The 21941-nt window shown below is 43.2% G+C and overlaps 1 protein-coding gene across 4 annotated transcripts in view; it reads right to left on the reverse strand.

The window, feature by feature from the left end:
- The window catches only part of UHRF2 (ubiquitin like with PHD and ring finger domains 2), a 91272-nt gene extending 76168 nt beyond the window's left edge, over positions 1–15104 (reverse strand). For all 4 annotated transcript variants that reach the window (XM_030511601.1, XM_030511602.1, XM_030511603.1 and 1 more), the window contains exon 1: positions 14430–15104. In XM_030511601.1, coding sequence (XP_030367461.1) covers positions 14430–14582 — 153 coding nt within the window. In that variant the 5' untranslated portion in view covers positions 14583–15104. The remainder of the gene's footprint in view (positions 1–14429) is intronic.
- Positions 15105–21941: the final 6837 nt, after the last annotated feature.

Here is a 21941-nt window from a genome sequence, read left to right on the forward strand (position 1 = left end):
TCTGAAAGCACAGTTACAGAGGAAAGATAATAATCTTAAGTACACTTCAAATGAGGCAGGATGTAGTGTTTGGCAGTATGATAAGAAAGAACACCTGTTTACAGCATGAGCAAAAAATACATTCCCAGAATATTAGCAACCATATCAATTTAGATCACGTCAATGACTCTGTAACACTGCCTGATTCTGGGAACAAAGCAGAGAAACACAAAAACTCAACTAGTAAAATCCAGTTCATATGCTATTTGACTTACAAGGAGTAATGCATATATCTACAAGTATACCTGGGCCCAGCATTACCGCATCATTGACAAGTGAAATTCTTGGAATAACAAAGTTGTAAAGCAATCAGTGTTTAAAGAACTCCATTCCACAAGAGAAGAGAACTGTAAGATGTTGTTTCTTGTATAACTGACACTATTCTGATGTTAATATAACAATGGGATCTTCGCCAGTCAGTCTATAACCTCACATAATAGAGTAACAAAACAGTAATGTACCACAACACTTTACAGTGCACCTGTCCCTCCAGACACAGTAATATCTCCTAATCAGTTCCAAGTTGGCCAGGGACTGGAACATGACTTCTGAAACTATATTATTAAAGCAGCACCACATGCAGAAAACCTACCACTATGTCTGGATATTAAGGAGCACTAGGATAAAAAGTTTAATATCCTCCTTTCTACAGACAACTAGCATTTTAAATCCATTCTGGAATACAGTATTTCTTACCCGAAAGAACCACACAAAAAAAATCCAAACACCAAAGAGAAGCTAAATATTCATCCCAGAGAAGTAGAACATTTCATCAAAAAGAGTCTGGCAACCTGTGGGAATACATTCTGACCAATCCCCCAGACAGCTTTATGGTATGCTTGCTCCTAACAATAGTTACTTATATAAGTATGAAAACAATTTCATCCCATTCTGTTACATAAAGATACTAATAATCCCTGAGAACACATCTGCCTGGACAGTGTATTTAAAGGGAAGAATGAAACATTACATGTATACTTCATCATTCACTAAGCATTTAAGGACACTTCTCATTCATAAGTTTATACACGCAAACCAGAAACAAAATAATCATGCAAGTATCAGATAATCAAGCTGTATCTCATTCAAATCAGTTATGATTTCTTAATGGGTGATTAGAACATGTACTAAAGCAAAAATAACTGAATAGGCAATTTCATTAGTGAAATTTTGCCAGCCTTCTCATCCTACTGTCATTTAAAAAAAAAAAAAAAAAAAAACACGTATTTGTTTCCTTGGCAGTAGATTTCACTTTGTTTTTCTTCCTCTTAATGACTGGCATGCTTCAAAAGCCTTTAAGACTTCATTAACATATTCTGAATGAAGTGACACTGAAGAGCAGCTAGATTTACTGTATCTAGCACTCTTTCACTGTGCTAATATCCAAAAGTAGAGAAACAGAGTACATCTTTCAACTGTATTTTCATAATCGCATGATATAGACACCGTCAATTTCATAACACTTCTAGAGAAGGCTGTTTAAATACTTAAAGGTTAAGACAACACAACGCTTACACTACTATACAACAGTAGCTGTAGCAATGCAATACTGGAATTGATACCTACCTACTACTACTGGTTAGAAGACCTGTCTCATTACATCAAGCTACAAATTACTTTAAAAGTAAGTAGTAACTGCACTTACATGAGCATGAATGATCACGTAGAGTGCAATATGATACTACATTACTTTGGAAAAAAAATATGCCTGACAAGTAATTCACCAATTACTATCACATTAACTTGTCTACAAGTCTCGGCAGAAGTACAACTCATTATGAGTTATACAGTGTGTGCACAGACCTCACAAAAAAAAGCACATAATCGTTCTTGTAAGAACACATTACCTACTGTTTTTATCTGAAAGTGTAATCTAAGAGGGTAAATTCCTGAACCACCTTAATCCAGCCTTTCTGCTTGACAAGCAAGATCTTTAATCACTTACAGAAGTGCGCCTTTGAGCATCTTCCGAGGTTTTCTTTTCCAAGAACCAGAGCAGTGCCCACATATAGCAATAAAGATGAAAGAAACTATAATAACGCAGAAGAGCTCTTTAATTAATGTAGTATGATGAACAATTAAATTACATCAATCTTTCACAGGGAAGTCTGCTGCCTCCCTGGGGCCAGGGTAAGGGACTTGACCAGAAAACTCACTCATCTCATACAGCCTGGCAACCACTATCCTTTATTAGTCTTCCAGGTGGGCAATGAGGAAATCTCTTCAAGAAGCCTGAGGGGACTCAAAGACTTCAGGGCCTTCGGGTGACTGGTTCAGGACCCCAAATAGTTTTCTCTTATCTCCTGACAGTCGCAGTCAATGACAATGGCTGTATCAGAAAAATCTAACTAATTCCTGGCTCCATGACTGGCGTCAGCGTCAAAATTTTCGGGTTTTGACCATGGGTCAGTCCATACAGCACCAGGCCTGCTGGTGGCAGATGAGGTACGCCTGTCCGAAAGTGGGAAAAGGATTCTAGCCCAGCAGCTAGCAGGGCTCATAGAGAGGGCTTTAAAGTAGGTTTGAAGGGGATAACACTAGGCTCACTAGACATGAGCCACAGGATAACAGGCCACTGTTGGAGTCCAGATCCACAGGTCAACTTAAATGCATCTATGGCAATGCCCGCAGCATGGGCAGCAAAGAAGAGGAGTGGAAGCCATTGTGCAGCTGGGAGATCATGACATAATCACCATCACAGAAACGTGGTGGAACGATTCACATGACTGGAGTGCTGGAATGGATGGCTACAGGCTCTTCAAGAGGGATAGGCAAGGAAAAAGAGGTGGTGGGGTTGTCTTATATGTCAGGGAGTGCATCAACTGCCTGGAACTTAATATTGTGAGTGAGAAGGCTGAATGCGTGTGAGTAAGATCAGGGGGGAGGCCAACCGAGCTGATATCCTGGTAGGAGTCTGTTACAGACCACGCAGCCAGGATGAAGCTACAGATGAAGTGTTCTTCAAACAACTGCGACAAGTTTCAGCATCTCTTGCCCTTGTTCTCGTGGGGGACTTGAACCTACCAGATGTCTGCTGGAAGTACAACACAGCAGAGAGGAAATAATCCAGGAGGTTCTTGGAGGTGTGGAAGATAACTTGCTAACCCAGCTGGTTAGTGAGCCAGCTAGAGGAGATGCTTGGCTAGATTTGTTGTCCGCAAACAGAGAAGGACTGGTGGGTGATGTGGTGGTCGGAGGCCATCCTGGGCAAACCAATCATGAAATGATTGAATTTTCAATCCTTGGAGAAGTCAGGAAGAAGGTCGGCAAAACCTCCACCTTAGACTTCCGGAGGGCTGACTCTGGCCTGTTTAGGATGCTGGTTGGCAGAATTCCTTGGGAGACATTACTGAAGGACAAAGCGAGCCAGGAAGGCCAGACACTCTTCAAGAATGAAATCCTTAAGGCGCAGGAGCAGGTGGTCCCCATGTGCTGGCAATCAAACCAATGGGGAAGAAACCAGCCTGGCTGAACAGGGACATATTGCCGGAACTCAGGAGAAAAGAGAGAATTTACCACCTGTGGAAGAAGGGACCGTCACCCCATGAAAAGTACACGGATGTTGTTATGTAGAGAGAAAGCTAGAAAGGCGAAGGCACAGATTGAACTAAATCTGGCCACTGCCATAAAAGATAATAAAAAGCACTTTTACAAATATATTAGGAATAAAAGGAGGGCCAAGGAGAATCTCCATCTTCTACCGGATACTAGGGGAAACCCAGTGACAGAGGATGAGAAAGTTGGGGCTGTTCAGCCTGGAGAAGAGAAGGCTGCGTGAAGACCTCACAGCAGCCTTCCAACATCTGAAGGGGGCCTATAAGGATGCTGAAGAGGGACTCTTCATTAGGGACTGTAGTGGTAGGACAAAGGGTAATGGCTTCAAACTGAAACAGAGGAAGTTCAGGTTACATATAAGGAAGAAGTTCTTTACTGTGAGTGTGGTGAGGCACTGGAATGGGTTGCCCGAGGAAGTTGTGAATGCTCCATCCCTGGCGGTGTTCAAGGCCAGGCTGGACAGAGCCTGGAGCGACACAGTTTAGTGCAAGGTGTCCCTGCCCATGGCAGGGGGGTTGGAGCTAGATGATCTTAAATGTCCTTTCCAACCCTAACTATTCTATGATGAGGAAAAGGCTGAGGTACTTAATTCTGCCTTTGCCTCAGTTTAACAGTCACGCCAGCCATCCTCAGGGTACGCAGTTCCCAAAGTTGGATGGCAGATGGGCAGCTGACTGAAGTCCCCACAATTCAAGAAGAAATGGGTAGTGACCTCCTGCTCCACTTCAACATACACAAGCCTATGGGGCCAGATGGGTTACATGCAAGAGTGCTGAAGGAGCTGGCAGAGGAGCTCGCTAAGCCATTCTCCATCATCTATCAGCAGTCCTGGCCTAGCGGGCAGGTCCCGGAGGATGGGAGGTTGGCCAGTGTGATGCCTCTCTACAAAACGGGCAGGAAGGAAGACCCTGGGAACTACAGGCCTGTCAGCATGACCTCAGTGCAAGGGAGGGTCATGGAGCAGATGATCCAAAGATCACAAAGCACATGCGGGAAAACTGAGGGATCAGGCCCAGTAAGCATGGGCTCATGAAGGGCACGTCCTGCTTGAACAACCTGATCTTCTACAATAAGGTGACTCGCATGGTTGATGAGGGAAAGGCTGTGGACATTCTGTATTTGGATTTAAATAAAGCATTTTGCACTGTCTCCAGCAGCATCCAACTGGAAAAACTGGCTGCTCATGGCCTGGATAGGTGGATTCTTCACTGGGTTGGAAAGTGGCTGGATGGCTGAGCCCGAAGAGTGGCGGTAAACGGCATCACATCTAGTTGGTGACCAGTTAGTAGTGGTGTCCCTCAGGGCTCAGTGTTTGGGCCAGTGTTAGTATCTTCATTGATGATCTGGACGAGGGGATTGACTGCACCCTCAGTACACTTGCAGATGACACCAAGCTGGATGGGAGTGTTCATCTGCTGAAGGCAGGAAAGCTCTGCAAAGGGATCTGGACAGGCTGGATCAATGGGCTGTGGCCAATGGTATGAGGTTCAACAACACAAAGTGCCGGGTCCTGTACTTGGGCCACAAAACCCCATGCAACACTCCAGGCTTAGGGAAGAGTGGCGGGAAAGCTGCTTGGCAGAAAAGGACCTAGGGGTGCTGGCTGACAGCCGCTGAACATGTGCCAGCTTGTGCCCAGGCAGCCAAGAAGGCTGAATCCTGATACAGCATCCTGGCCTGTAGCAGCAATAGTGTGGCCAGCAGGGCCAGGGCAGTGATCATCCCCCTGTACTCAGCGCTGGTGAGGCCACACCTCAAACACTGTGTTTAGTTCTGGGCCCCTCACTACAGGAAAGACACTGAGGTACTAGAGCAGGTCCAGAGAAGGCAACGAAGCTGGTGAAGGATCTGGAGCACAAGTCTGATGAGTAACGGCTGAGGGAACTGGGGTTGGTTAGTCTGGAGAAGGCTTGTGGGGGGACCTTACTGTTCTCTACAACCACCTGAAAGGAGGCTGTAGTGAGGTGGGGGGCAGTCTCTTCTCCCAGGTTATAAGCGATAGACAAGAGGAAACGGCCTCAAGCTGTACCAGGGGAGGTTTAGATCGGATATTAGGAAAAAATTATTCACAGAGAGGGTGGTCAGGCATTGGAACAGGCTTCCCAGGGAAGTTGTAGAATCACCATCCCTGGAAGTGTTCGAAAACCATGTAGATTAGGCCCTCAGTGATATGGTTTAGTGGTGGTCTTGGCAGTCTGGAGCAATGGTAGGAATTAAAGATCTTTTCCAACCTAGCTGATTCTGTGATTCTATTCTTTTATTCTGCACAGTTATTACACACACCCTAAAAACTTCTGTAACAGGAAACACATAAGGGTAAAGGGCTTCAACCACAAGTTCAGTAGAAAAACCTGCCCAGAGGGTAAGTTAGTCTGATGAAATAAAGAACCTGTAACTTCCAGTCAGGTACTCACTGAAAGCAAGCAACTTGGACTTCCAGAATTTCTAGTATCCTCCACCTCAACACTGATGCGCAAATTAACTTTTTTCTGCCTGCCAGAAGGCTGCTGGAATTGTGAGCTCCACTTAACATTTTTACAGAAGCATTCAAGTGCATCTGCAAACAGCATCTAATAATGAAAAGCCTACCTGAAAATTCAAATCAGCTTCTGAAGTATATAACAGTGACTTTTTGGACAATGAGACCAACTCAGGTCAAGAAAACATCAATAATCTTTGCTACAGACATTAGACGCTCAGCTCATGGACTTCTGCCATTCACTTAGTGTGCTCAGTTTTCTTACACTTTCAAAGCTGAAAGAGAACCTGAACAGTATTTTTTATTCCACATGGAAAACTGTAGCCTACACCTGGATTATGTGGTATATAAAGAGACTGCTTCAGGATTTTGCAATCTTTAAACTCATGTATTAACTACACTCAAGGTAGTAGGGACATGGTCAACTTTTTGCAGTAACTGTGTACTGGAACTGTTTCCCAAGGAAGTACAGTTGTCTCAACTGCAATTGAGACAAAAGCTAAATAAAAGGGAATTTAGAGGGCAACTACATAAAGAAAGCTACTGTCTATATGAATTGGAATGTTTAATGTATGATGTCTTAAAGGAGATCCACTCCCCCCTCAAGCAACTCTAGTTTCAATACTACTTGTTACAGCTCCCATACAGGCTGCTCTGTCAAAAAATATTTTGTCTGGATATCATTCTACTATAACATCCCATCTTCTTGCTGCTATCTGTCACGTTTTTTGACTGATGTATCAGTAACTGTTGAGGGTCTAAAAAGATACTTCTGGCCCTGCACGATGAAACTCCAATCAGACCAGCCATAATAGTAAAAGAAGAAGAAGGCAAGTAATCACACCCAAACATCTCTAAGTAAAGACCGAGCATCCACAAGGTTTAGTGGCTCCTTCTCACATGTCTACAGAAGACTTTCTGAAGCTTGACTATACTATCCCCACATTCTAAGTTTTTGCATATACACTGTTCGGACATAAAGACACCCTATTCATACTATTTTCACCTTGGCAATCCTGAATGTTTTTCCCAGTGCTCCGTTCCTTATTGCTGTTGACATTTTTAGCAAAGACCTTAAAAGAAACCAAACAGCAACACCTATCAGTCTCATACAAAAACTAATTATAATAAAGGTTTACTTTCCTAAATGGGAAATAACTTTAATCTTGCTTGGATAGAAATACCAAAGAAACCCTAGGCCACCCTTACCAACGCTTTTCATTCTTCACTCTGTGAACAAGCTTCTCAATGAAAGCAAAGCTCAAACAGAAACAGATTGAGACAAAGATGTTTCTTGCTTGCCACTAGAAGTACCTTAATTTGGACAGTTGCATTAAAAGTCCTAGCATTGACAATGTGTTCTCTAAGATTTCTGTTAATTTTTTATTCTTAATAGTTTGGACTTGCACAGCTTGCTGTTAAAAATTAACAGACACAAATGGCCGATCATTCTTTAATTTCAAGAAGGAGAATCTACTCACTAAAACAAAAAAAAAAGATATTTAAATCATTGTTCTGTCTTATCCATTCTCTGTTAGTGTTCTTTCAGAGAAATGAAATCATAATTGAACACATAAGTAGGTGAAACTTCTGGACAAGAAAGTTCTGACAGATTCTAGATCCATGTGCCTCCAGATCAGAATGCAAGTGGATCACAGCATTTTAAAAACCAGTAAACAAATAAGTTTATTAGTGTCTGGAGAACATGGCCCAGAATTAGACTCAGCTCCATCATTTTTTGCCACAAGAGTCACATTTCAAAGCAGCCTATGAGAATATTCAAAAACATGACTTATGACACCAAAAATCCCACCTACAAGGTAACATGAATTAGTCCTTGTAACAAAGCATACTCCGTTTTTGCTACTTAAGTGTGTCGTACAACTGCTAATGATCTGCTCTGGACTCAAGGCAAAAGGGTAGTCTTAACACTGGATGGTATCAAATGTCTTATTCTCAATAAATCGTAATTAGATAAGTATCAACAGTCTTGCAGAGACTTCCACAGTACTCAACAGAAAGCATACAGCAAGAAGAATTCCTAGAGAAGGAGGAATACGGAAACTTCCAGTATGAAAAAGGCTTTCCTACAGTTATAGTGACAACCAATGAGTTTGATCATAGCACAGTGTGAATATGCTGTGCTACAACTCCTCACGCAAAGAGAAAGTCTGACATGCTACAGAAACCACACCACCTTGGAAGAAATTACAGAATCTTGCTGTTGACACAACAATTAATTCCAGAACAAACACCATGATGAATGTACATTAGTCTTCCATGCACTTAATCAACAAGACTAGCTTTCTCTAAGAAGAAATTCATATTTTTCCTGAAGTCCTGTAACTAAAATTAAATACAGAAGCTACATTTTGAGGCCACATTCTCCAGCAAAACAGTAGTTTTTATACCATTACTACAAAATTACTTGTAGAATGTACAAGTGGTACCAACACATTTTACCTTTGGAACTGGACTTACTATAATCCAGAGAAAAATTCAGCATACAAGATTAGAGCCAACACAAAACAGCTGAAAGTCAAGAGCTGTAAGAAAAGACTTCCTGACTTAAACAGAAGACCAAGGTGAAGGCAGCCATTCTAAAACAATGACTTCTACAGGACTCAAGTCTGCACCTCTTCCAAGCTAAACTTTCTCATAAGAAGTTAAGGTTTTGAAGATTATTTTTCCCTTTATCGGTGGGTGAGATACAAAAAAAAAAAAAAAAAAAAAAAAAAAAGAAAAAAAGGCTAATTTAGATATGACATTTTCTTCTTGGATGCAACTCTAAACCCTATCAAAGGAACATCTGCTCATTAACTTCTAGCTGAAAGATGAAGTTCGAGCAGCAAAGTTTCTCTTCTTTTGTACTTCTCAGGAGCCTTCTAATTAGGTAAATAAAAGTTCATGGCATCTTCTGGCTGATGCTTAGGATTACCCGATACTTTTGTAGACAAAAAAAAAAAAAAAAAAAAATAGTCAAAATGCATTGATATCCTTAGAAGCATGGAAAGACTCATCCATCTCTCTACTGATTAGATGAGAGTGGTCAAGTAGTTCCTGTATGATGATATGGTATTCTATAGCACAGGCAACTGAAGTTCAGCAACAGTGGTGCCAAGGAGAGCAAATTACTACCTGTGGCTTGTAAGGATACCTGTAATGAAGAACTGGCTATTATCTGAACCTTCCATAATCAACAACAGAAGTCTGGAAAAAAAAACAAAACAAACAAACAAAAAATTCCCCAGGATATCAGGACACTTATTTTAACGTAATTTAACAGTTAAAATGTTAGGAATAGAGATCTAGTTAACAGCTTTTGTAGAAGACAATCACCTAACTTCTATCAATGTAAACTGTATCAACATTTGATCACATTTCATCACTGGAAATCCCCATCATCTAGTCATCAGTGTAGGATACACATCAGGTATGTTCTGCATCCAAGGGTTTGTGAGAGTATTTTTAAATATAGAAAGAAATAATCAGTTTCCAAGAGCTTCCGAATTAATTACAAAGCTACAAGTACTAAACTATCCTAACCAGACAGTTTGAATGAATATACCTGCCACAAAATATAGCTTTAAAGCTGGCTGCAATTTCTTACAGGTTACATTATATTTTTTTCCAGCTTTCCAGTATTGAATTCATACATATAAAGTATAGTGTTCTGGTTTCATATATGCTTCAGCTTTTCCTTCAATTTGTTTAGGTGCTTTGAATTACAAAGATAATGGTACAAAGGAGTAATAAGTTGCATTAGAAACTTTACAGTAAAAATCTAACAAGAAGCTGACTCCCGTAAACAACTGCTGCAATCATATAAAAACTTGCTAATAAGGCTACCAAACTGCCAGAGAAATTCAAAGTATACTTCATGAATGTTTGGGTATTTTGGAATGCAGTCCGATCATACCTGCCCAGAAGACTCCAGATGACTCCCATCAAGCTACAGAGCTACTTGCTACCAACTTCAAGGAACGGCAATCACTTCCTTTCTAACACTTCTTCAAACTATTTCTCCAAAATATAAAACTTAAATGCTCCAGTTGAAGATTTCTCACACCTAGATGCTGCCTGAAACAGATGGGGTTTGGACAGCTTCAGCTGAAAATGTTTACAATTTTCCAAACAAAATAAAGCTGGGAAGAGATTGTGTTAAGAAACTCAATTGTTTTATGAATAGTTTTAGCACTCCCATTCTTTGGGGAAAGACTCCACAAATAATGCTTTTCTATCCTTCTGGAAATTCACCCAAGCTCTAAGTATTTAAGATGCCCTTAAACATACAGTTTTCAAACATGAAGCTTAGAAGCTTGAACTCACACAAGATTCTATCTACTGCTCATGTGCCAGCCCAGGTCAGCAGAAGTTAAAGAGATCTTGTATAAGAAAGGCTGTAGGTAAACCAAGGCATGTCCTATTGTGAGATTTATAACTGTATTTCACAGAGGCTGCTTTATCACATGGATGCTCTCATACAAAACTAAAGCTCCTCCACTTCTCCTACCCCTCTACTGTTTCAGTTACATTTACAGAAACAAAACCCTAAACCCTTGGTCCTGACAAACCACATATAACAGTCACCTTACACAGCAAAGTAACACAATGCACGCTACCATACTTTCTTGTGCATAAAAGCAGAGCTGGATTTCTTCTTGTGAAGAAGCCTGATTTGCAACAACTTTCACATCAAGTAAACCAATGGCTTCAATACTGGCACTTCCACCTGCTGACTTCAGCCTCCCATGAAACAGGTTTGGAGTGTCTTCCTCGCCGACAAGATTAACAACTTGAAAAGCAATTTCAGTCACTGCCTCTTACATGTTGTGGGAAGAAACACCTGGGCTACAACATCCTTCTTCCCTGACCCTGGTAAGCACTGTGAAAAACCCACTTGAGATGACGGTTTCTTTAACAACAGACATTTACAAGTTTTCATTGAATTCAAATTTCAACAGGGCGGAGAAGATGACGGAAGAAGCCAGCACAAGATCACATTATTTCTTATATTCCGTAAAACAATATGCATTGATGAAATACCACACTGCGCACATTTGGTTCTATGCAAAATGCAATTAATACCCCTACAGTCTTCCAGACAGCCTTAAGTTTTCTGGCAAGTCTTCAAACTTAAATAAGCTTCAACACATTTTTACTGTTCAATTTCTCCAGTGTTGTAACTGAAAGCTAGAAATTCCACAGTGACTATAGCCTGATCCTACTGAAAATCTGCACCGGTAGGTGAAGATGCCAGGAATTTGTCTACTATAATCATCTCCTTCACTTTCATGAAGGAAACTAGGAACTTCTATTCTCATCAATAAGCGCTATATAGGTTTTCCAGTTAGGACAGACAGAGAGTATGCTGAAAGAAAACAGACTGTCTTGCCTTTCTGAATTTTAGAGAAACTCCACACAGTGCACTGTAATTCACAAGGTTACTCACAGTTAACATATACCACCACAGATAAAGCACTAGCTGGGAATGGTCTGTGGTGGAGCAAGGTTAAGATATGACTTATTCCAGCATAAGGAAATATTTGTGTCCCTCCAAGAAACTCCCTCTAGCCAGTGATCCAACTTCTTCAACAAAGAAAGCAAAAGAAACCACCGCAGGCTTCTACACTCAGTAAACTTCTCTGGCTAAGCACAGACTAGGTTACTGCACCACAGTAAAGAACTACGCATACACTACTATTAAGTTTCCTCAAAAAGTTCTACCTAAATCTACAGAATGACTTGACTTCGCTGGCTGATAGACAGTTACTCAGCACTGCCAAGGATGTCCTCACAGACCAGACCAAATTACACAGCATTGCTAGCCTCTTACTCATCAGCACCATGTGTGAATGGTAGGTCCTCCTGGCAGTAGGAGTTAAAAACCAGAAACCAGTCTGCTCAACCAAGTAGTGCTTTTCCTGGTTTTACGGGGGGGGGGGGGGGGGGGGGGGGGGGATTAAAAATTAAAAAAAAAAAAAAAAAAAAGGCAATACATAGTAATCACAGCATGAGGTTTTTATCAGTAGTTCTAGGGTATTTTAACCGTCAAGAACAGGAACAAGAAGCACGGCCCACTTAAGGTTCTGTATTTGTGTTGAACGTCAGACGACACCAAATTACACTGTAACACAAACTACGTTAACTGGACATGGACACTCCTAAAGAATTGCAAAATAATGGCTCTAGCTTGAAGTGTTGGTTCAAGCTGTTCTTTACTGCAAGCTAAGAAAAGGAAGTTGAAATTCTGCCCATAAACGGTGACTCACTTAGGTTTCTGTATAGTCATAACCTCATAAACCTCCCATTTTTAGAAGAAAGATTATTTAGCCAGTTTCCTGGTACCCACCACTTGCAAGTTCCAAGTATTTCTAGAAGTTCCCAGACTGCAGTAACCAGTGCTCGGTCACATAGTTCCACTAGCAAACTGCACAAATTACCATACTGAGTGCTAACCAGACAAAACAGGAAAGGAGTTTGGACTAGTACTTTTTCAAACAAATGCAGGAAAATTCAGGTTTTCCATGTTGTAAAGCAGTATATGCTTTCTATTCACCTCACATTTAATCAAGATGCCCCTTTTTATTCTTTATCACAGCCCTGAGAGAGCTGAAGTTATCGGTTTCCTTTGCTCAAATCCCTCAACATCCAATTTTACTTGTGCAAGAGCAATCTTTCTGACCTTTTTTCTACTTACTAGCACCACAGAATCTGAAAAGCAATCCACTTTGGGATTAGTTATGGTAATTGCAAGAAAACAGACAGAAATGGTGAGTGAAGCTATAAAAAAAAAGAACTCCTTAACTCTTCACTGAATGCAATCCCAACTGTGTCCTAAACTACATAAACTAAGTACTAAACTTACAAATGCTGCTAATGTTGGCAACTTCAGCGGTAATATTCCACTATTCTGCTTTCTTAAGCAAGATATCTCTTAACTAAAATGTTTAAGCTAATCGGTGTAGCCACTGACGAGCACACAGAAAAGCTCAACTCATGACAGGCTCATCTTCACTGCTTCTCGGGTGGGTAAGCCCCGTGCCCCACATCAAGCTCTGCATTGGAAGAAGAGGTGTGCTGGCACAGCATGAAGCTGAACAGGTTACACAACTTCAAGACCAATGTTTCTTGATTTCGTCCCTCCAGAGAAACATGAGATTGTCCTAAATGGCCTTGAAAGACTCATCTCCACCAATGCTCAGCAATCTACAGAACACAGGAATCTACTAATTCGCAATAGGGTTCACAGTCGCACCTTAGCATCTAGCCACTGATGCTTATCTCCTAGTCACAGTTAAATATCTCTCACTTTTCTCCCCTTATCTGTAAGATACACACTTCATCTTTTCTGAGGCAGAAATCTCCCTGCCTGGCATTACCCAGTTTAGGTGAAAGCTGCAACACACGTCTGCTGCAAGAAGGTGCACCCTTGGAGCCACGCTCCGATACCGTTAGTGTCGGACAGTGGCTGTGCCTCGGCTAACAACTCACATCGAGTACACCTCATAGTTTACATAACGCAGCTGGAAAGGTCACACCCTTCGGCAACAGAAATACAGCCCGAGGCAACCCGCTCGGATCAGAACTCGCCTGTCCCGGGGGGCGGCGGGGAGCGGGCGCGCAGGGGAACTGCGCCCCCCTCACCGCGATGCTCCGCGCCAAGCGCCGCCGGGACGCGCGGCTCTGCCCGTGCCAACGGGCCGCTGTGATCCCGCCCCGCAGGGAGGTGGGAGGGGCTTGCAGCCGGCGGGCCCAAAAACCGTTACTCGGCCGCGGCACTGGGGGGACACCGCGCTCGCACCGCCCCGCCACGTGTGGCCCCGCGGGTGGGGGGACACGTTCCGCCGTGGAAACCGGCCACGGTACCGGCCGAGGTAGCGGCACGGCGGGCAAAGGCAAACGGACGAAACGCTCCGCTCCTGGGGTCTAGCGGGGGTGGCGAGGAGGGCGGAGGGGTCTCGCAGACCCTCAGGGGCCGCCCTGTCATTTCGGTAGGATAAAAGCAGGGGCTAGGGGAGGAGCCTCCCGCGGTTCAGGTGGGAAAACAAACACACAAAGGGACCTCTCCGGCACCCGCTCGCCCTCGGGGAGAAAGGCGGGCAGGAGGGCGCGGGCAAACCCGCGCCGGGAGCCGAAGCCCCTCGTTAGGCTAGACACCCCGGCTGCCTCCTGCCCCGCACCCTACGGGACGGGGGTAAACAAAAGCCGGCGGACAATACATGGGTGGGGATACGGACCTCCGCGCCGGCGACACAAAGAGCCGAGCCCGAGAGGGGACGCGCCGGGCGAGAGACGGGGTAAGCCCCCGCCCGTCCCCACCCCTGCCGCCCAGGTAGGGGCGTTTCCGCCTCACCTGCTTGCCCCGGTAGAAAAGGCGCTGGCGGTCGGGGCTCACGCGGAAGGTCTCCTGGATCTTCTCCCGCAGGCACTCGATCTTAGTAAGGCGACTCAGGTCGTCGATGGTTTGGGTCTCGGTGCCGTCTATCGTGCGGACCTGGATCCACATGGTGCGCGCCCTCCCACTCGCTCAGCCCGCCGCGCAGAATGGGGGGGGAAGAGCTGGGGTAAGAGCTGGAAGAGGGGTCCGCTCCCCGGGAGCGCGTCTGCGGCGTGCGGCGGAGAAGGGGAGGGGGCCGGGCACTTCCCCCGCTCTTTGTTCGGCTCAGTGGGGCAGGATTTTCAAATCCCGCGGAACAGACACGAGCCTCCCCCCCACCCCCCCGCCCGCCGGGCCGCTGTCCCCACTCGGAGAGACGCGCAAGAGGGAAGGAGATCCGGGCCGACCCCCCTGCCGCTCCCCGATCGCCCGCGCCGCGAGCCCCCCGAAGCAGCACAAGGCGAGGCGGAGCCTGGCCGGAACGGCCGCGGCCAGGTCTAACGGGCGCCGCCGGGAGCCATCTCCCGACCCCGGGGAGTGTTTACCAGGCGCCGCCGCTCTCACATGGAGGTCACGGCGCCAACGCTGATCTCGCGAGAGCGCCCGGCCGCGGCCGCGAAGACACCACACCACCGGGCGGGGGCGGGGCAGCGGGAGCGAGGCGCGCGGGCGGTGCCACGTCCGCTCCCGCTGCTTTCGGCACCGCGCGCGGCCCCGCCCTCCCCCCGCCCCCCCAGCGGTGCCCGGCCGGCGGCTGGCGCGGGGCCCGCGCGGGGAGCGTTTGGCGCGCGCGGGGGAAGCGGCCGTTGGGGTCTCCATGGCGGCCGGCGGGACAGGGCCGTGCACACACAGAGCCGGGAGCCGTGCCCGGCAGCGCAGCGGCCCCAGCACTTCTGGAGGCAGCCAGCCTCAGCCTCAGCCCTGCCCGTTACATTCCACTGCGGGAAACGTGGGACAAGGGAGGAAAAGGCGAGCCGCGTTTACCCTGCAAATCTGACTGCGGGCTTCACTTTGTGTTTTCCAAAACTGGGTAATCCTGCAAGGTAACAGCAGAAAAAAAACGGATTTGCCGTGCTGTCGTGGGCTAGCTCCAGTTGGAGCAGAGCCCCGCGCTGCCGGTTGGTCACTCCCTCACACAACGAGGGGGGAGCGAATCAGAAGGGGCAAACTGAGGAAACGTGGGTCAAGATAAAGACGGCTTAATAGGTAAAGCAAAAGCCGTGCACACAAGCAAAGCAAAATCGGGAACTAGCTCAATGCTTCACATCGGCCAGCAGATGTTTAGCCATTTCCAGGAAACCAGAGCTTCATCATGTGTAGAGGTTACTTAGGAAGAGTAGCACCAACACTAGCACCCCACGCTTCCTCCTTGCCCAGCTTTCGCTGCTGAGCACATTGTGTTACGGTCTGGGGTCAGCTTGCCGCAGCTGGGTCCCTTTCCAGCCTCCTGCAGGCACCCCCCCAGCCTGCTTTCTGGCAAGGGCAATGTGGAAAACTGAAACGTCCTTGAGCCTTGTTGGCAGCAGCTGAAACATCCCTGTGTTACCAACGTTGTTTTGATCACAAATCCGAAAGAGCACCATACCAGCTCCTATGAAGAAAATTCGCTCCATCGCAGCCTAGACCAGTAAACCTGAATACTGGTAATGTACTATAAAAATGTATCCGATACAGGACCCTCTAGAAACCAGGAGATACGATGGTGGATGCCTTTGAGAGGAATTCTGAGCAGCTTTATTGTCTGAAACTTTGGCAGCTGGATTAAAATACTGGTTTACAAGATCCAGATGACACCAATGTACTTTTGTGCCTGGTACAGAACCAGGTGTTGTAAATATCACCAGTAGGGTGTTGAGTCAGGGGAAGAAACAGATCACAACCAACAGCAATTAGAACACCGCATATTAATTAGACAGTTATTATTAACTGCAGATAACTGTTTGCATCGTACGTGCAGCTACTGCCTCACGCAGCGCGCACGCTCGCAGTCACCTAGCGGGAGCAGCGGCAGAGAGGCCAACCCCCAGCAGTTCGCTCACACACACACAAAGTCCATCCTGTCAGCGAGTGCGGTTACAAACACTGCCCTGTAGTCTGCCCTCCTATAGCAGCCGCTGCTTTCTTGGGTGTGGTGTGGATTACCATGACCCATTGTGGGTGCCAGTCTGTGCTGGAGGCCTTGGGCAGGTTCAGCAGCTCCTCGGTACCCTGAGCTTACCTGGTTTTGATCCAAGACCACAATGAGTTCTTGGGAGGCTTTCGGATGTTATCTCCAGCATTTTTCCTCTTTTTGTCCTGCTGCTGTCAGGTAACTATTTCTCCATCCACACACAGGCACCTACAGAGCCCACTTAGACAAACACAGCTTTCACGACACAGTATGGTGGCAAAGATTCCTGTATTTTAGTTTCAGTTGTGAGAATTCCCACTGCAGTTTTGAGAGAATTACTTAAGGCTTGATTTTAGGGTACTAAGCATGTCAAAGGCAGCTGAACAAAAAGTTTCTTAATTATTCTACAGATCTGTTCCTTTCTTCTTCATCCGTGCTAAGCTCTCTCTCTCTGCTCTTGTGATAACTGACTTTACTGCCGCTGCCACAGCATGTCATCAAATTGCTATTTATGCACATTCAAAGTTCTGGTTTTCAGTTTGTTGGTGGTGGTAACACAGTCTCAGACTCAAAGGCTGTAGTACACATGACATTTTGCAGTCTTTTGGCTCCAGCCTTCTTGGGTTCACCAAAACATTCACTGAAACGTTCAATGATTATTTAACACAGAGGAGTACAGTAAAAATACAGTGGTTTAATAGTTCTAGCTGGGGGGGGGAAGATAAATCTGTCTGCAGCTTTATCTTAGTTACACTCCACCCCTTACAGTAAAAGGAACAGTCTCATTATAATCCCATTTGCAGAATCCAGCCTTTCTCTTGAAGCAAGCAGTAAAATGTGTCGTTCTTTTGCAATGGGGAAAAAAAGATCTGAAAGAATTCTGAAGTGGGATATTTTTTATCACATTTGGGAGAGTAGCATCAGTTTGTGCTAGGGAGACTGGATGGGAATTGCAGGATGGACTTCCTTGAACAGAAGACACTTCTTGTTATGGAGAAAGAAAATGAAAGAGGGTCAGTTTGTTGCAACACTGTTACTGGAAATACATTGTCTAGTTGGGATTGTGCAGAAAAGCATATCACGTTGCTGACACAGGAGTTAGTGGTTAAAAGGAGGACTTTGCTATGGAGTGATCATAGGTGGCCTCTTTCATAATGTGCAGTATGGACCAGAGACTAGAATATAAAGCAAAAAAATAGTGAAGAAAAAAGTGTGTAAAAGTGGTCGACTGGGAGTTTGAAAGGGCATGTGAAAAGAGGCAGTTATTGAGGTAAGAGGAAAAGAAAGCTGGTTATTTAGAAAGCAATAATATCCTCTACTGGTCATGGTTATGCTGATGAGAAAATTAGGTAATACTGAAGGAGAAACTGACTGAGCAGCATAGTATGCATGTTGGAGTGTGGCAAAGGTAGCAGACGAATTAGCAGATGAATTACTAGAATGAGCGGAACAGAGGAGAGGAGTCAAGAATAGAAAAGTAAAACGTGAGAGCAGTGAGGAAAGTACAAATATCTAATTGGAAACAAAACCAGAAATTAGTGACAAAAAAGCATAAAAGTGCATAGAAAAGGAAAATTGGAAATGAGATTTTAGAAGGTAAGACAATGCTAGTTTTCTTAGAGGAAAACTACAGGACAAGAATGAGAAATTAAATGAAAATGAAATAAACTGAGAATGACGTAAGAGTAAGCACAAGTTTGATTTGAAGTTGAGGGGTTTTTTTTAATGATGAAATGTTCTAAAGCAAACCATGATGCAAATTGGGGTTTTTGTGAGATAAAATAGTCAAAGGTTTAAAATTGTGGGGTGAAGTATGGGAGCTAGTTGGCATGTGTAGGCATTTTCATATTTTTGCATGGGTAGGTTGCTTTAGCATGTAAATAAAGATAATTACTTGCTTGAGATTATATTTTTTCTGGTATTTGAAATTCTGTGTGAATTGTTAAGAGTTCTGGAGATTTGCCTAACATATTTTATGCTTTATCAGTAGGAGTATGGCCTTAATGTGGATAAAGTCACAGGGATAGAGAGAAGCAGCGACATATGAGCTTGATGAAGAGACAAATGTGCAGGAGGGGATGGAATAATGGAAGAGTAATGCAAAGCGAAGGAAACAAGAAAGAAGCCAGCAGAAGAGGGAAAGTTGTGTGACTGAATTTCAAGGAGGAGCTGTGCAAGAGAAGCAGCAAGCCAAGAAGGAAAAGACAGGAAATCTTTTTGCAGGCTTATTTTTCCAGTGAGCTTTACACCAGAAGTCTTTTAATGACTTGTAGGCAATGAAATAACCCACATGGATGCTTTGATACTGTTGTGCTCAGATGTGCTGATGTGCCTTCCAGGGAAAAGGAAGAGAAGAAGGAAATTGAAATTGTCCATGAACGGAGCTTGGTAGAAATGTGTCACTTAACTCCCATGAAGTCAATGTGACTATTCCAGCGTAAACATGTTGGGAGAGGAAACCAGCTGTCTGACTTAATTAACCTTATTTAAACTTGATGAGCAAAAGCAAAGGCAGTATAGTGGTTGCAGATAATGCAGCAAGCATGCATAAAAATGGTATCCTATACACAGAGCTGACTGTTCGTCCAATCGTGTAGGGGGAGTTACAAACAGCAGCAAAGTTGTGACAGTAGGAGGTCACAACAAATTTTTATTTGACTGTGAAAGGAACAGAACCGCTAACAACTCTGCCTTATTAAATTTATATGTAGCAACATTTCTTCTGCCCGAGGGGTTGAGACATTAGAAAGTGTGCGTTCTGTGCAGCTGAGTAAGAGTTCAGGGCAAGACAGCAGTGAGTGTTTTGCCCTAACAAGTGTCTAATTTTGTTTACAGTGAGAAAAGTCCCTGTCCTGAGGACCATACGGCTTGGGGCAGATGCTGTCTGTCTCTTTAATACATTGTACCTATTCATGGAGTGATATACTTTAAGCTCAGTGAAGTGAGCCTTAATTTATGCTTTATGTAATATATATTTATGTAATTTTATACAATTTCTACTGCAAAAAAGGTAAAAAGAAGTAAATGTAAGGATATTTATTCAATCTAATAATCCCCAAACAGAGCTAAGTCAAGAGTCCATGTCGTTTCATCACGTAATTTTGCTGATTCTAGAAAAGTTACTTTAAGAATTGATTTATCTCTGCATATGCTTTAGACTTTAAAAGCTAGCAGATTCATGTTAGTAAGGTTTCCATCCTTAGTTATTTCAGATGTCAGTATTTTTTACAGTGAAAATTAACAATTCATGAGATTTTTTCTTAAACTATAAATGATAGTTTATATTGTTCATTTCAGTTTAGGTATCAATATGATATATTAAAACACGTAAGAGCTGTTGATTTTTTAATGGAAATGTAGTGATTTTATCAACAATTATTGTATTGTATTTCGAATCCTACATTACTGAAATTAGTAATGAAACATTATATTTTATTTCAAGGTTTTATTTATAAATTCTGTGATATTATGTCCAATCTAATTGTATCGCATTCTCTACATGTGTCCTTCTAAGAAGATGCTTAGCTTAAGAGAAAAACTATGGTGTTGCATATAATAGTTCTACAGTTTATAGTTATAATATAGATATGTGTATGATAAAACCAGTCTGTGCCTTGCCAAGACATGTGAGATAATTTTATATGGAAAGTAGTTGCATGATTGATGGCTTTGCTACATCAAACTGCTAATTGTAGATCAATCCAGAAAATTAAGCTTGACCCAGAATGCCATCATTTATTTGCAGCAAAATACTTCTCACTAGAAAATCAATATTCCCACTGACTTCTGTTTCATTTCCAGTTTGAATTTGAAATGCCACTTTTCGTTCAAAAATCTTCAGATACATTGGGTCTTACTACCTGATATACCACCATTCCTCTATGAAGTTCTCAATGTAGGACAGAAGCTTCCCATGATCTCACCATACCCCTGCCACATCAGTTTAGAGCATTTCAAATTGCAGTCCTTTTCCAAACTTGACATGATGGCACCCTGTTTAACCCAAGTCAGCAATTCCTTGTGGATCCAGGTATGACTGTAGGTCAGCTGGGTCTGGTCAGCCAAAACAACAATATTAACCCTAACTCTTCTAACAGCTCCCAATAAGACAGCACTAACACTAGCTCATCAGTCGTATACCTTTGTCCTAGATTAATATAGCTATAACCCTAGTACGTCAAACTCTGCAAGTGCAAACACTAGCAATAGCACATGTCAGGAAAACACTTTCAGATCTAAACCTAGGCCTAACAATAATGTCTCAATAATTTATAAATATTTAAGGAGCCAATGTTAGTATGGATCACATCAGTCTAATTCTAGGTCTTTTCATTAGCTCAACAATGCCTGCTAATCCTTCTTGAAACCCTAGTCCAGCAGACTCAGCTTCCAGCCTGACCTACCCTTTCACCCACAGCAGACCCGGCCTTTACTGTAGAATCCTTTATCATCCTTTGCTACTCTATTTCCAAAATGAAATGCTAAGCTCATTTTACTGCCTTTAATTGCTTCTTAGGTGTCTGTTAACCTAGGATCACAGATTGTTTTTGCAATTACATTAGTGCATATATTCACCTCTGAAAATTAGTGCTGTTCTGAAAAAAAATGGACCTACTTGGCCCCATCAAAAACCAAGGATAAAGTTGGTATCTCTCAGAAAGTCCTTTCAACAGTTCACCAGTTTACTTGGAAACAAGCATACAGATACTTGAAAACTCAAGTACTTTTAGTCCTATTTGTCTAGCAGCTTAGAAAAGTGGTAAGTGCAAAAAGGAAAAACATTTCAGGTAATTATATCTTAATTATAAAAATATATACTCATGAAAGCTGAAGCAATTAGTCCTCATTAGGGAGCACATGCTTGCCAAATTATTATTTTTTTAAGTACAGCTGGTTTTTAGTTGCTGTAATGTATTTAGTAAAATACATTAAATTTGATCTGAAATATATTCATTTATAACAGTGTTTTTGTCGTTATATAGTGGTCAGATTATTAACTGAACATCAGAGAGAAAGTACTTCAGAGCTGCAACTGTGTGTTCCAAGGTCAGATTTTTTTTTTTTTCTGCAGCATCTTAAGCTCCAGAAAATATGTTAGCAAAGGAACTAGGATGGCTTTCATAATCAGTTTGTCACTACTGTATATTGCTTCAGTATAAGGAAATAAACAACAATTGAAATGAAGAGGATGTGTTCTAAAAAAGACCAAGTGCTGCAGATACATAAGTAACATAAGGTCAGTTGAATTACACCACTAGCTATTATTAAAATAATATTAAAATATATTAAAATATATGCCTATTATTTTATGGGTTTTGCAGAATCATAAAATCATAGAATGGTTTGGCTAGAACGGAACTTTAAAGATCATTTAGTCC

This window comes from Strigops habroptila, chromosome Z (genome assembly GCF_004027225.2).
Source record: "Strigops habroptila isolate Jane chromosome Z, bStrHab1.2.pri, whole genome shotgun sequence".
NCBI classification, from domain to species: Eukaryota; Metazoa; Chordata; class Aves; order Psittaciformes; family Psittacidae; genus Strigops; species Strigops habroptila.